The sequence below is a fragment of the Chanos chanos genome, chromosome 5 (genome assembly GCF_902362185.1).
Source record: "Chanos chanos chromosome 5, fChaCha1.1, whole genome shotgun sequence".
NCBI classification, from domain to species: domain Eukaryota; kingdom Metazoa; phylum Chordata; class Actinopteri; order Gonorynchiformes; family Chanidae; genus Chanos; species Chanos chanos.
This window is the reverse complement of record NC_044499.1, coordinates 10,494,125-10,506,431: the sequence shown is the minus strand read 5'-3', so window position 1 is coordinate 10,506,431 and position 12,307 is coordinate 10,494,125. Positions and strand designations below refer to the sequence as shown.

Below are 12,307 nucleotides of genomic sequence, written 5' to 3'. Positions count from 1 at the left end.
AATCTTTTAGTTTGGCACATTGCTATTTCATTGGATGCTGTATGAAAGGGTTATGGCTTTGTAGTTTTCTCTGGTATCTCAAAATCACAAAATGGAGTGAATGTCATTTTGTCACCTGGATGCTGTTTTTTCACACATTATCCTGACATACCCAGAAAGCTTTTACATATTTGACCAAAGAACTGCAACTTAGTTCAGAATTCAGTCATTTCAGGCATGAGTAAATCCTACCTCTCGACTTCACCTGAAACCATAAATGTCCAGGAACAGAAGCCATTTCATAAGGTCTCTTGCCTCCTTCCCTGTAAAATCCGGCTACGGCAGGATTTTACCATGACGATGAAAAAACTGTTTAAGAAACAAAGCCAGGGGACGTTCATACTGAGGTAGGCCGGGATTTCAATCTTAAACACCAAAATGAAAGCCACAAACGTTATGAAAGAGACCCATGTGCTGAGAAATGGGAACAGGGTCTTTTTGAGGACGCTGGTGCGGGGCTGTCCAACTATATGGACTGCTAAGAAAGTCCGTTTGTGACCTAATGATGATTTCCACTTGTCCATGGGGATCTGAGAGTAAAGAGCGAAACAAGCCACTATCAGCAGAACGGCAAAAGACACGCGATAGCTCTCAGGGCTGCTGAGGACCTGACACCGCTGTAGAGCTTGATGAGAGTCGTCGTCCAACGCTGGGCAAAAACCTGACAGCAAGAAGACATAAAGTACAGCAAGAATCCAAAGAAGACTGACTCCCACCGCATAGGTCAGTTTTCTTGCCCAGCGGATGTGAACTGAATTTGGACAAAGTGTACAATAGTGATCAAGTCCCATCAGTAGCAAGACTGGCCAGTGCAGTACACCATAGATAAAGCAGATGATCTGGATCAACAGGCATATGTGGTATTTTGTAAAGCGCAAACCCAAAAAGAAAAAATCCTCCAAGAAGCATATGGCTGCAAGAATAAAAGTCAGGAGAGTGTCAATCGCTGCCAGAGAAACGCTGAAGAACCCTGAGAAGCTCTGGACCACATGATGTCTCTGTATCAGCACCAGGATCCAGTTCAGAAGACTCTTCAGACCCAGGACCAGCAGCAGTGTAGGGATTAAAGTCTCCATATGAGTGCCTGAGCCACGGAGACTAAAGAAAAAAAATACAGCAACGACTAACAGGAACAGGTAATGAACAGCTCTGATACGTGTTTGTTGACAGGAGAACCACTCCTTACAGAACTGAAATTAAATCAGCTCTTAAACACACCCTCCTCTGTGATGAAGAAGTCTGACCTGAGAAGCAAATACAATTAAATAACTGCCAAACCAAATGCTTATAGGACACCAAACACAAATATTTAAGTCTATGTTTAAGTCTATGTTTATATTTTGTTTGTCATTTTTTTGCAACCCCCTGTGGCTAATTCACATTTGCCATCTGTTGTCTCTTTGTCCTCACTGTGTACTTGAGAGACTAAAAAAAAAAATCTAGTCACCACACTACAAAACGAAAAATATATGATGTGTGTGTATATATATATATATATATATATATATATATATATATATATTTATATGATGTGTGTGTGTATACATACATACACACACACACACACACACATACATATAGGGTGAATTCAGGTAAATTGGGACAGAATTACAAAAACTGTCCCAATATAGCTGAATTTACCCTATATTTATAGTATTATGCTTAAGAAGTTGTACATTTTTTAAGTGTCCTTCCTGCTGTTTTGAGCATACTCAAGATGTCGTAGACTTACTTTGAATGTGTGCTTCCTCTTGTTAGAACTGTCCTCAAATAAATGAAGTAAATAAATGAGATAATGCAAGATATAGGCTGGATATGAAACTAACAAGTGTTGCTACATGTGACCATTATGAGCTCCGAGAACACTGGGTAAACCCAGACCTGTAGGGCAATCTTTCCCGGGAAAATGTTCCTAGTTCTGGCAGCTAAACGCAACGTTTCCCGCAAATTGAGACGCAAACGGAAAGCCTAGGCAGTGGCGTTACCAGGATCCTATTGTATGCTACATGCCAATTCGCAACTTCTCATTTGATGCAATCAAAACTGTCAAAACACAGACACGGCAAGCGCAAATACTGCAAACTCCAAGAACGGTTTGCTAGCTAGGTTTTCTTTTTCTTTTTTAATAGTGAACTCTTGCACAATAATAACCACAAATTGATATTATCATGCCATTCTAACAAAAATGGGCGCCAGCTTGTTTTGAAAAGTGCTGGGGAAAACGATGGGTTCGACGTCACACCATTTTTCAGTGGGCCATATATACTGCCGATAGATGTAACCGGCATCCCTTTGAGGATCGCCTTTAAAAGCTGCTTGCGCTTTTTTGTGTGTCACAATGCTATACAGTGTTTTGAAAGACTGTTATATAAAATAGTAAAAAGTATATGAAAGCCACATACGCGACATGTTTAGGTTAGCCTATGTCTGTTAAGCACACCACCTATGCATGTTTTCCCAATGAGACCGACAAATCCCTACTCCAAACATATTGCAGCACATTATGGACAATATAGCCTAACTTGCATTGCGGGTATCTGGTTACAAAACACCAGTTTAAGAAAACATCATCGGAAGAAATTGACATACAAAATCATACAAACATACAAAATCAAATACGCTTTAATTGTAACCAAATCAATCAACCTTTGTATGTTTTATCTTAATTGCTAATTCGTAATTAATCAAAACTACGTCTGAATAAGTGCGTTTTAAGAACGCACCTGCGTCATTCATAAAAGAGTGCACAGCAGCAACCAGAAAAGTGTTTCAATTTAGATTTACCAAGAGCCGTTGAGACAGCTCTGGATTTACCGACAAGTAAGCATGTTGGCTCGCTCTTAATGACATGATAGGCCTATGTACCAACATAATTTTATTCATTATTAAGTTCACTAAAGGCTTTCTAGTGGTGGCATGTCCCTAGCGTCAATGACGCCTATGTTAACAAATACTGAACTGTTGTTACAACTGAACTGTGACAACATAAGCGTAGAAATATATCTACCTGCACAAATCAATGAGACTGTACATTAGAAGCGAGCTAGGTTACCAATGGTTCTCTCTCAGTTTTTTGGCATAATGTGGAGTGTTGATTGAGAGTCAGCTTCCCTGTCTAGTGATGAAAGACATAATGCCAGCAGTGTGGGAAAAATGATAACATTATCACTGTCTTTTAGAAATAATAAAGCACCCGGAATTGACTGACATTTCTATAAATGAGTGCAGTGTACTGTTCTGAGATCTGACAACTATCCCTAAAAAACCTCAACTACGTTAGCTGAGTATGCTGGAAATAGTGTTTAGTATCGAGGGTCAAAATCCACTGCACTGTCAGACTTAAATAAGACTAAAGTAATTTTTATAATTTTATGCATAGTAAAACAGTAGCTAACACCTGAAAATATGACTTTGATGACTCATTTTATACAGTCGATCTCTGATAAGCACATCCCTTGTAATAAACCTGGGACGTGTCTTTCCTACTGTTTGGACTATGCCCAGTTTTTCGACCAAAAAGAACAACCGTTTGGTGTGTAACAGTTTTAGTTAAGTGTATTTGTGTCAATATGTTCTTTGTGGTTATGCAAGGTTGCTTTATGCGGCTTGTCCACACAGAGGAACTACTCACTTTCATGAACTGGTTGTTAAAAGTCCAACCCATCCCAAATAACACTGAACAATCACAAAACTCTTGTTTTCAACGTCTCATTCTCCATACCCAGCAAAACATGGATATGTTACTGCATTTCATAGCTCAAAGTAGCTGACTGTTACGTTTCTGTTCATTTATTTATTTTAAAACACACCGCTTTGCTGCAGGGCTATAGGTCTTAAACAAAGAGAGGGATCATTAAGAGTTTCATCCAGAGCATTCCAAGAACTTTTTTTTTCTTTTCCTAGAACAGTAAATAAATAAATAAATATGCAGGCAACGCGCATTTTGATAAGAGAAGTTAGAAGATCGTAGTGGTCAATAACACACGGAGACATATGAATTTCATGGATCTGTGTGCGGACAGCAATCTGTAACTCTTCATCAGAGCCAGCTTTGCAGGCGCCAGACGAAAGCTACACCTTTGAAAAGACTGCTCTATAGGACGTCTAGCGTTATCCAATAAGGTTGTTTTTTTTGCTTGAAAGAAGCCGATAGAGCTGGATATTGTGACAAAATTGCGGTATACCAATCTTAGTTTAAACATGTAAAATGTCAAATCAAATTTCAATGTGATAGTTTTATCAATACCAGTAACTGGTTCATTACACAAGGTTAGGATAGTTTCGGTAAGCTCACACGGAATTGTCACCATATAGTCCGCTGAACCATGGTTTTTCCATTTGGAGGACGAAGAAGAATTATTTTAATGGAATAGGTGCCCCTATGTTTTGAAATACAAGTTACATAATCAATAAGCGAACACTCTATTGCACAACTATATATTCTTGGAATAAGAGTAAATAAAGGAACAGTGCTTAAAATCAAGAGGCCCATGTTCATGCTGACTGGATATGTTCCGGCGCAGTTTGTTGCTAATGCCTTTATGCGCTTTGACCGTGGACCGCAAGGTTAGCAATTTGTCCACTACGAGCTGCAAAACAGGTAACGTGGGCATGTTGTTAAGGCTAAAAGTTTACATAAGCTATGACTTTTCAAATCTGAAACGCATTCGGTCATTATGTTACTCAATGATGTCTTGCGCTTTACAGTCCGCTTGAAAATAAACTTTAAAACGCACGAGGCATATCATGACAGAGTTAGCTACTCAGACGGTGTTTGCCTTAGCTACCATTAGCAGTCAACGGATTCTAATTTATCAACTATCTCACCAGAGAGCCCGTTTCGCTACCGTACTCCCTCTTCTTTTAGGGGAACATATTGACATGACCTCGTCAATCATCCAACCCTACGTTAGTGCATTGGACTACCTAGTTAGCTAACATTTAGCAAGCTACGTTTGTGGGTGTATAATGCGCCTGGGTATTCTGGTTTCGTGTCTGTATCGTTAAGTTTGTGTTATATAATTAACTATGTTGTTTATGACCTGTCATGTTCCCTTATTCAAACATAGCTATAGCTAAGCGACGCAAGTGACGAGATATATGTTCCGTAGTAAACTTGGTGGCAACTAAATTGGCTAGCCGGCTTGGATTAGTTGCGTTGCTTGGCTAAATTGACTGCACTCGATTTACCTGCTGCAACTACGGCAGATTTTAAATAACGGCAGTATAACAGAAATCAAACTATCGTTGAGCTAATGTCAGAATATTCTAAACGTACTTGTCTTTCCCCCCAAAACTAGCACTATGGAAGGAATACAGGAATCACGGCAAACAAAAAAGACAGAGAGCAAAGTAAATTGCAATACGTCTGTAAGGCCCCCCAAACAGAGGAGACGACGAGAAGTGAGGAGGTCACACCGACGACAGGATGGTCAAGAGCAGCTATTGATGGAAAGTGATCAGTGGCGGTCATTGGACCAGCATGAATTTTCTGGACCCTCTGCATCAACCGATGAAGCAACCGAGAACTCCCCGAAAAGATGGGACAGATGCAGGTATTGGAATATATAGAGTTTTGACAGTAATATCGTAAAAATATACAAACAAGATTTCTTGAAAACTGTGTATATAGTGACGAGAGTTTGCCTGTCATTTCAGACGAGCACACTTTCTACATGGGCCATATCCTGCCACTCACTTCGGGCCAAAAGCCTGTATTCTCCCCAATCCAACTTCAGTCATGTAAGTGTCATATCCCGTACTCCGATGCAGATTAGGCTACTTCTTCCCATCGTTAACTGCAAACAGTCCCTCATCAAACTAAGACATACAGTAATACTGTGTTGATTGTTAAGAGTTTGTCCTTATCTTCTTGTTAATGAATCACTCAAGACAGCATGAATATGAAAAAAAAAATTCCAAATCTTTTTGACAGGTACTGTACTTGTAATGTATAGTCTTGTACATAAAACATTTTCTTGACTTGTGTCAAATTAAATATTTCAAAGTTTAAAAAGCTTGAATTTCATAAAAGACAAGCAAAGGCGGGACAGTTTGTTTATCACTGGAGTTGAGAGCCGAATGTTAGAAGTGCTCATGTGTTTTTCCAGGCACATCCAGGATCCAGCCAGTCAGAGACTGACCTGGAGCAAGCCACCAGTCAATGTGCTAGTCATCAGGAAAATCAGGGATGAAGGCCTTTTGGAGCCCTTTAAAGAACTCTGTCGATTTCTGGTGGAGGTATTTTCCCAATACATTACAGGGAAATCTGTCCACACTTGTTGGGTGTTAATTAAGGAAGGTGAATTAAGTATTCTTTATACGGTAATTACAGATGTGTTTATGGGCAGGCCCATGGATTACGCATGTGTTTGGCCATAGTCTATTTTTTCAAATATTGTAAGCCCAGTTCACTATTTTGTCATAGCAGTTGTCAAAGTGTGTTCTGAGTGAACTGTAGAAGACAGAGTAATAATTCACATTGGAGTGTTTTTTTTTTCATGTCTGATCACCAGGAGAAGCAGCTGATGGTTTATGTGGAGAAGAAGGTTGTTGACGATGGCATGCTTACGCAAGACGACAGCTTCTCTGCCATCCGCAACCAACTTTGCACATTCAGAGAGGGTAGGCACGTCGTAGCGATATGTATCACATCTTCAGTGTGCCTGAGAAGTGTTGGGTTCCCGTGGTGTTACTGATGCACAGTATTAAAACTACATAAAAGTGACTATCAGAAAGTTGGTTTATTAACAAATATATATATATTTTTTTTTGCTTGAACATTTAAAGACTTAAAACGATAATGTGTGACTTCCTGTTCTTGGTATTCTTCCTGTAGGCTATGACGACATTTCAGACTGTATAGATCTCATTATCTGCCTGGGTGGAGATGGAACGTTACTGTATGCTTCCTCCTTGTTTCAGGTAAACACACAGGCATTAAAGATGCAACTTGGCTTTTGCAGACTGATGCCCTGTTTGTAATTGTCCAGATTGGTTGATTGATAATATCTTTGACACAGTTGTTTCCTGCTTTCAACGGGGAAATGTTCCGTGCTTATAACGGAAGATGGATGGCATGCTATAAGTGGTGTTTTGACTCTTGCCTCTTCCCAAAAGGGCAGTGTTCCTCCAGTCATGGCGTTCCATCTTGGCTCTTTGGGTTTCCTCACGCCCTTCAAATTTGAGTCTTACAAGACAGAGGTGGATAAAGTATTTGAAGGTAAAGTAACTGTTGGTGAAAAGACTTCTCCAGATGCTTGATATGCTTCTGTGTGCTTTACCTTGTCTTACAAATGTGTTCAGTGTTGTGCTTTTAAAAATCAAGGCCCCTTCATATTGACCAGCCATACATGTACAGGAGTGCTAAATTACTTCACCCTCCCTCATTAACTGTTCGTTGTGTATAGCCATACAACGCATTTCAAACAAATGAATCATTATTTTATATCCTTTGATGGACAGTTTGTCAGTTTTTTTGGGGGGAGGGGGGTTGTTGACCTGGCATTTATCTCCACAGGAAATGCGGCCATCACCCTGCGTAGTCGCCTTAAGGTGAAGGTTGTGAAAGACCTGGTCCAGAGGTCGGAGCAGTGCTTCGGTCCGCAGGAGAACGGCAGTGCTCCGCGCAGTCACGTCAACAGCGAGGCCGGCAAGGCCACTCTCCAGTTACAGGTGAGTTATCTCCACTGCCGCCTCGCCGACGAGTTCGCGCTCACGTCCACCCTCTGAGCTGGTTAAACCATGACCACTCGAATGCAAATTCTGGCCCACTTCCCCGGTGTTGACTAGACGTATGAAATATGCAAATAGATTTTTATTTTTCTGTGCAGTTTCACTCTCCTCAAAGTCCCACAGTGATTATCTCCGGAGTCGCATGAATGCAGCGGCACTCTTTAGAAAACTGTCTGAATGATTTTGAACTTTAATGTATTCCTGTAGCAGTCTTGGGAGCCACAAGCACAAGTTGATAGAGAATAAATACACGTCATAGAAATAGCTGGAGATAATGTAGCATAAGTGCTCCTGTGGGGTTACTCATTTGACGGCTAGGCGTTTTCATCTTCACTGGTCTTCACTTCCCTGCAAAGTGCACCGTGAAGTGTTATATGAGTCTGAATTTTGTGGGGAAGACTAGTGTAATAGATTTCGAGTGTTCTCTCTTTTTGAACATGAATTTGTTTTTTGTTTTTTTTCCTCATTTGGTCCATGGCACCAGTTTCAGTGTCACTGCCGTTATTTCACGACCCAGTAAACCGGTGAAGATTTTTTCCTGAAAGAGCCACATTTAATTGAAATATGTGGACTTTTTGAACTGTGACGTTTGTCTTGAATGAATGAACTAGGCGGAACTTAGATAACTTACAAAAAGGGCGTTCTATATGCGCTGCATTTTATTTACATAGTTGATGAATAGCTGCTATTTCCAGTGTTAAATATATTTGAATAAGGCATAATCACGTGTGACATCGCATGTCGTGCAACCCTGTGTCACTGCAGTCCTAAAGCCTTCTGAGGAACTGCAGCAGGTGGTGGAAACACAGGGCCAGGACTGTGAGAAATGAAAAGTCCACCAGTTTTCATTTTGTTTTTCACTATTGTATTCTAAGATGAATCTGTCGATAGCAGTTTGATGTGTTCCAGTGGTGTTGGTGTCTGAGTATTAGCGTGGTTTTGTTAGCATCCTCAGATGGAAATATTGGCATTTTATGAATGCGACAGACCCCTAAATACAGACGACACACTGATGGGGGAGAAAAAAAAAAAAAATTAAAAATGAGTGAACGTTTCCTTTGAACAAAGAATAGAGAATCGGAATACTTGTTGGATGTAAAAATGCAAAAGAATAATGTACCAGGCAGTGATCAAAGCACTCTGCAAAGATTATGGGCAAGTGTTGTTCCTCAAATGTGGACAGAAAGAACTTTACAAGAGAAGTTGGGGTGCCATTTATCACTTCTTGGACATATCTAATCAGTTTTAGGCAGCAGAGTAAATCCTGCTGCCAGGTGCACTAGAACATTTACTGTAGGCACAGATGGTAGAATGATACATGTTCAACCCACAGAAACAGTCCAGAAAATCCATCTGAGTGTTTTCTCTCTCCAGGTGCTTAATGAGGTGGTGGTGGACAGAGGCCCTTCCTCTTACTTATCCAATGTTGATCTTTACCTCGATGGCCGTCTTATCACCTCTGTGCAGGGAGACGGTGAGTGATGAGTGCTCAAAGGTCACGAACTGCGCTCACGCTTAAAACACGCGGATGTTTTTCCCCATAGTTCATTATTCAAAAAATGCTGTTATCGCTGTGCTGTCCCTCTATAAAGATGTGAGGAATTTTTTTTTTTTTTTAGTAGGCCTTTGACTGATTGTTCGTCTCCTTTTATGATGCCCGTGTCTTTGTCTCTTCTCAGGTGTTATAGTCTCCACTCCCACAGGGAGTACAGCGTATGCCGCAGCCGCGGGGGCCTCCATGATCCATCCAAACGTCCCTGCCATCATGGTCACTCCCATCTGCCCCCACTCCCTGTCCTTCAGACCCATAGTGGTGCCTGCTGGAGTGGAACTCATGGTAAGAGAGAGAACATATAGGAGGGAGCGCAAAGGTTGAGATCAGTGTAGATGATCAGGGAAAACAGAGGTGGTCAAAGCTTACGTGGAGCGGTTTTGGTTTGCATTTGACCTTCTCCTTGCAGGAATGAGAAGTATGGGTCAGAGAACTGAGAAAAGTGTGTCACTTGTTCTTCATGGGAGCGCTCACGACCTTTGACCCGCGAGCGTGTGTGTGTTTTTTTTTTTTTTTTTTTTTTGTCTCGGCAGATCACGCTGTCCCCAGATGCACGAAACACAGCTTGGGTGTCGTTTGATGGCCGAAAAAGGCAAGAGATCCAGCACGGAGACAGGTTGTGCGCCACTTTAAATTTTCTTTTTAATCCTCTGATCATTAACATTGTGCTGTTCATGCTTTGGGGTAGCTTAACTATAAGCTTAAACGGAATCATTGGCTGCACCCTTCTCATAATCTGTTAGACTACTGGTTTGCCCGCTGTCATACTCTGAACATGAAGACATAAAGAGTTAACTGTGTGTTTAACTGTCTGGTATATGAATCTTCCTCTTCTCAACTGCCTCCCTGTTTGCCTTTAAGCAGTCTCTCTTAACGTGTTGTCACAGGGATACATTATGTTTTACTGCCATGTTTACTTTTCATTTTTCATTGTAATGTGAAAAACGGGAAATATTTGCTCAAGTATAAACTTCTTCTTTGTGAAACATAAGAATGTCGTTCACGAGTTTTAGACACGGAGGTAAAGGTCAGTGTTCTGGCATATTTTTAATGGAGAGAATTTGACTGACATGTTTGAAGAGTGCGCTGATTAGTGATGGGCGGATCAGCTCTGATGACATCCGAATCCGCGTGTACGCATAAATCATCCACCCGCCACCCACCCGATTGAATTATTTGATCCGATTTCGAGACCCGCACCCGATCACACGTTACCATTATTTCTCAGCGGGATATATGTAAGTGTGATGATCTGGTGACATATTACACTGAAGTAGACTGGTTTTAAATAAATAAACATTCATTTAAAGTAAACGTTCTTTTTTTGGTCAAATGAAAACAGCAACAGGCATTTTCACAGTAACCTAAACACAGGCCGACATCTTTAATCCATTCAAACTAGTATACCTGTTTGCAGTGTACACATTTAATTCTGTACGTAGTATTTCCATTAACCATGTCTAAGGGTGATGAATACAGCGTATTGTGAGGAGTACGTGCCTTATTTGCGGATATTATCTCGGCCTGTATTGGTAGATCAAAGCAATGCACGTTTGGCAGCTGTTGCGACACACCCAGCACTTGACTCGTCATGATTACGTATTTCACTAAATCGCTCCCACGCGGAACTCTTCTACCCCTCCGTTGTTGTTGTTGTTGTTAACGACAAATGGACGCCGCAGTGGGCGCAATGAGAGTCCAGTCTGCTAATCCGCGCCTGACGAAAAATGAAGTTTTTAATGTGTTCACGTTGGTGAGAACGTAATTAATATTTTCCTCGTCTGTGATGTATTATTTCACCCACCCCCAACCCATCCGCTGTTAATCAGAATGTTCATTGTCATGACCCGGCCCGCCCGATCAGCCGGTATAACCGCGGCCCGCGCATCGCTAGTGCTGACACACAGATAATGACACATGTCCTGAGGGCTGTGATGGCACAAGTCCAAAGTTTGGTGTCATAAAGGACGAGACTTGTGCATTTGTTCAATAGGATGCTCGAAGGCAACAGTAACGAGCTGTTCTAACAAACATCACGTAAACCGACGTACAAATCCCTCTGATCAAAAGCTTCATGATCATCTCATTGTCTGTGTTTTTTTTTTTTCTCTGCAGTATTAAAATCACAACCTCCTGTTATCCTGTCCCATCGATCTGCTGCCATGATCTGGTGTATGACTGGTTTGAGAGCCTGGCCCAGTGCCTGCACTGGAACGTACGGAAAAAGCAGACGCGGCTGACAGACGTCTCCGACTCCTCGGATAACGAAAACTGAGAACCACCTGCTCGAACACGTCCGTTTCTTTTTATTTTAATTGTCAGCAAAAGCATTTCAAAGCATTCCACAACATTTCAAAACTTCGGTTACCCCTTCACCACTTTGGACCACTATTGCATTAAATTGTCATACAGTTGTGCTACTCACTGAAACAGAGGGGAGACTGTGGGGAGCATGGTATCAAAATGCAGTGGAGGCAGTGATGTCCATTTATGTCCAATCAGTTCAATGCTTACATGATGTTGGGAGTTTGCACCCCTCAGTGGTGAGAGAGAGTACTGCATCCAAACTCTCCATATCCCAGTATCTCACCTCAACTGTGCTGCATTGTTCAAAATGTTTCATGTCTGTTCACTGATGGGAGCTGAACAAAAGAGGCTGTATTTTACCATCCTTCAAGATTTACCATGATGCATACGCGTCACAGTTCAAATCTAGAAAGAAGGTGACGCTGGCAAGATCCACTTCGCTTGAGAGATGTCAAAGAGCTCAGTTACACACACACACACAGAGTTCAGTAAATACAACATGCATATAAAGAACGTAACTGTATTGTTGGGGTGTTAGTGTATTATAGATGTATAATAAATTATTATTCTTTGTATATAACAAATATTCATCTTATTTATAATGCTGATGTTTCAGTATGAAGCAGGCCTGTGTAATACTCAGACATTAGATTCTAGTATACCCTAATCTATATG

At 41.1% G+C, this 12,307-nt stretch overlaps 2 protein-coding genes across 2 annotated transcripts; one reads left to right on the top strand and one right to left on the bottom strand.

Annotated features, from left to right (window-relative positions):
* Window positions 1-278: 278 nt before the first annotated feature.
* On the bottom strand, window positions 279-1,115 carry gpr160 (G protein-coupled receptor 160). The gene has a single exon (XM_030774616.1). It carries the CDS (start codon window positions 1,113-1,115, stop codon window positions 279-281), a length of 837 nt encoding a protein of 278 aa, XP_030630476.1.
* A 3,436-nt stretch (window positions 1,116-4,551) lies between these two features.
* On the top strand, window positions 4,552-12,107 carry nadkb (NAD kinase b). The gene is made up of 12 exons (XM_030775538.1): window positions 4,552-4,639; window positions 5,340-5,594; window positions 5,698-5,781; window positions 6,150-6,279; window positions 6,555-6,663; window positions 6,878-6,963; window positions 7,159-7,261; window positions 7,559-7,713; window positions 9,148-9,247; window positions 9,453-9,610; window positions 9,859-9,941; window positions 11,441-12,107. The coding sequence occupies exons 2-12, from the start codon at window positions 5,344-5,346 to the stop codon at window positions 11,598-11,600; spliced, it is 1,419 nt and encodes a 472-aa protein (XP_030631398.1). The 5' UTR covers window positions 4,552-4,639; window positions 5,340-5,343; the 3' UTR covers window positions 11,601-12,107.
* The last annotated feature ends 200 nt before the right edge of the window (window positions 12,108-12,307 follow it).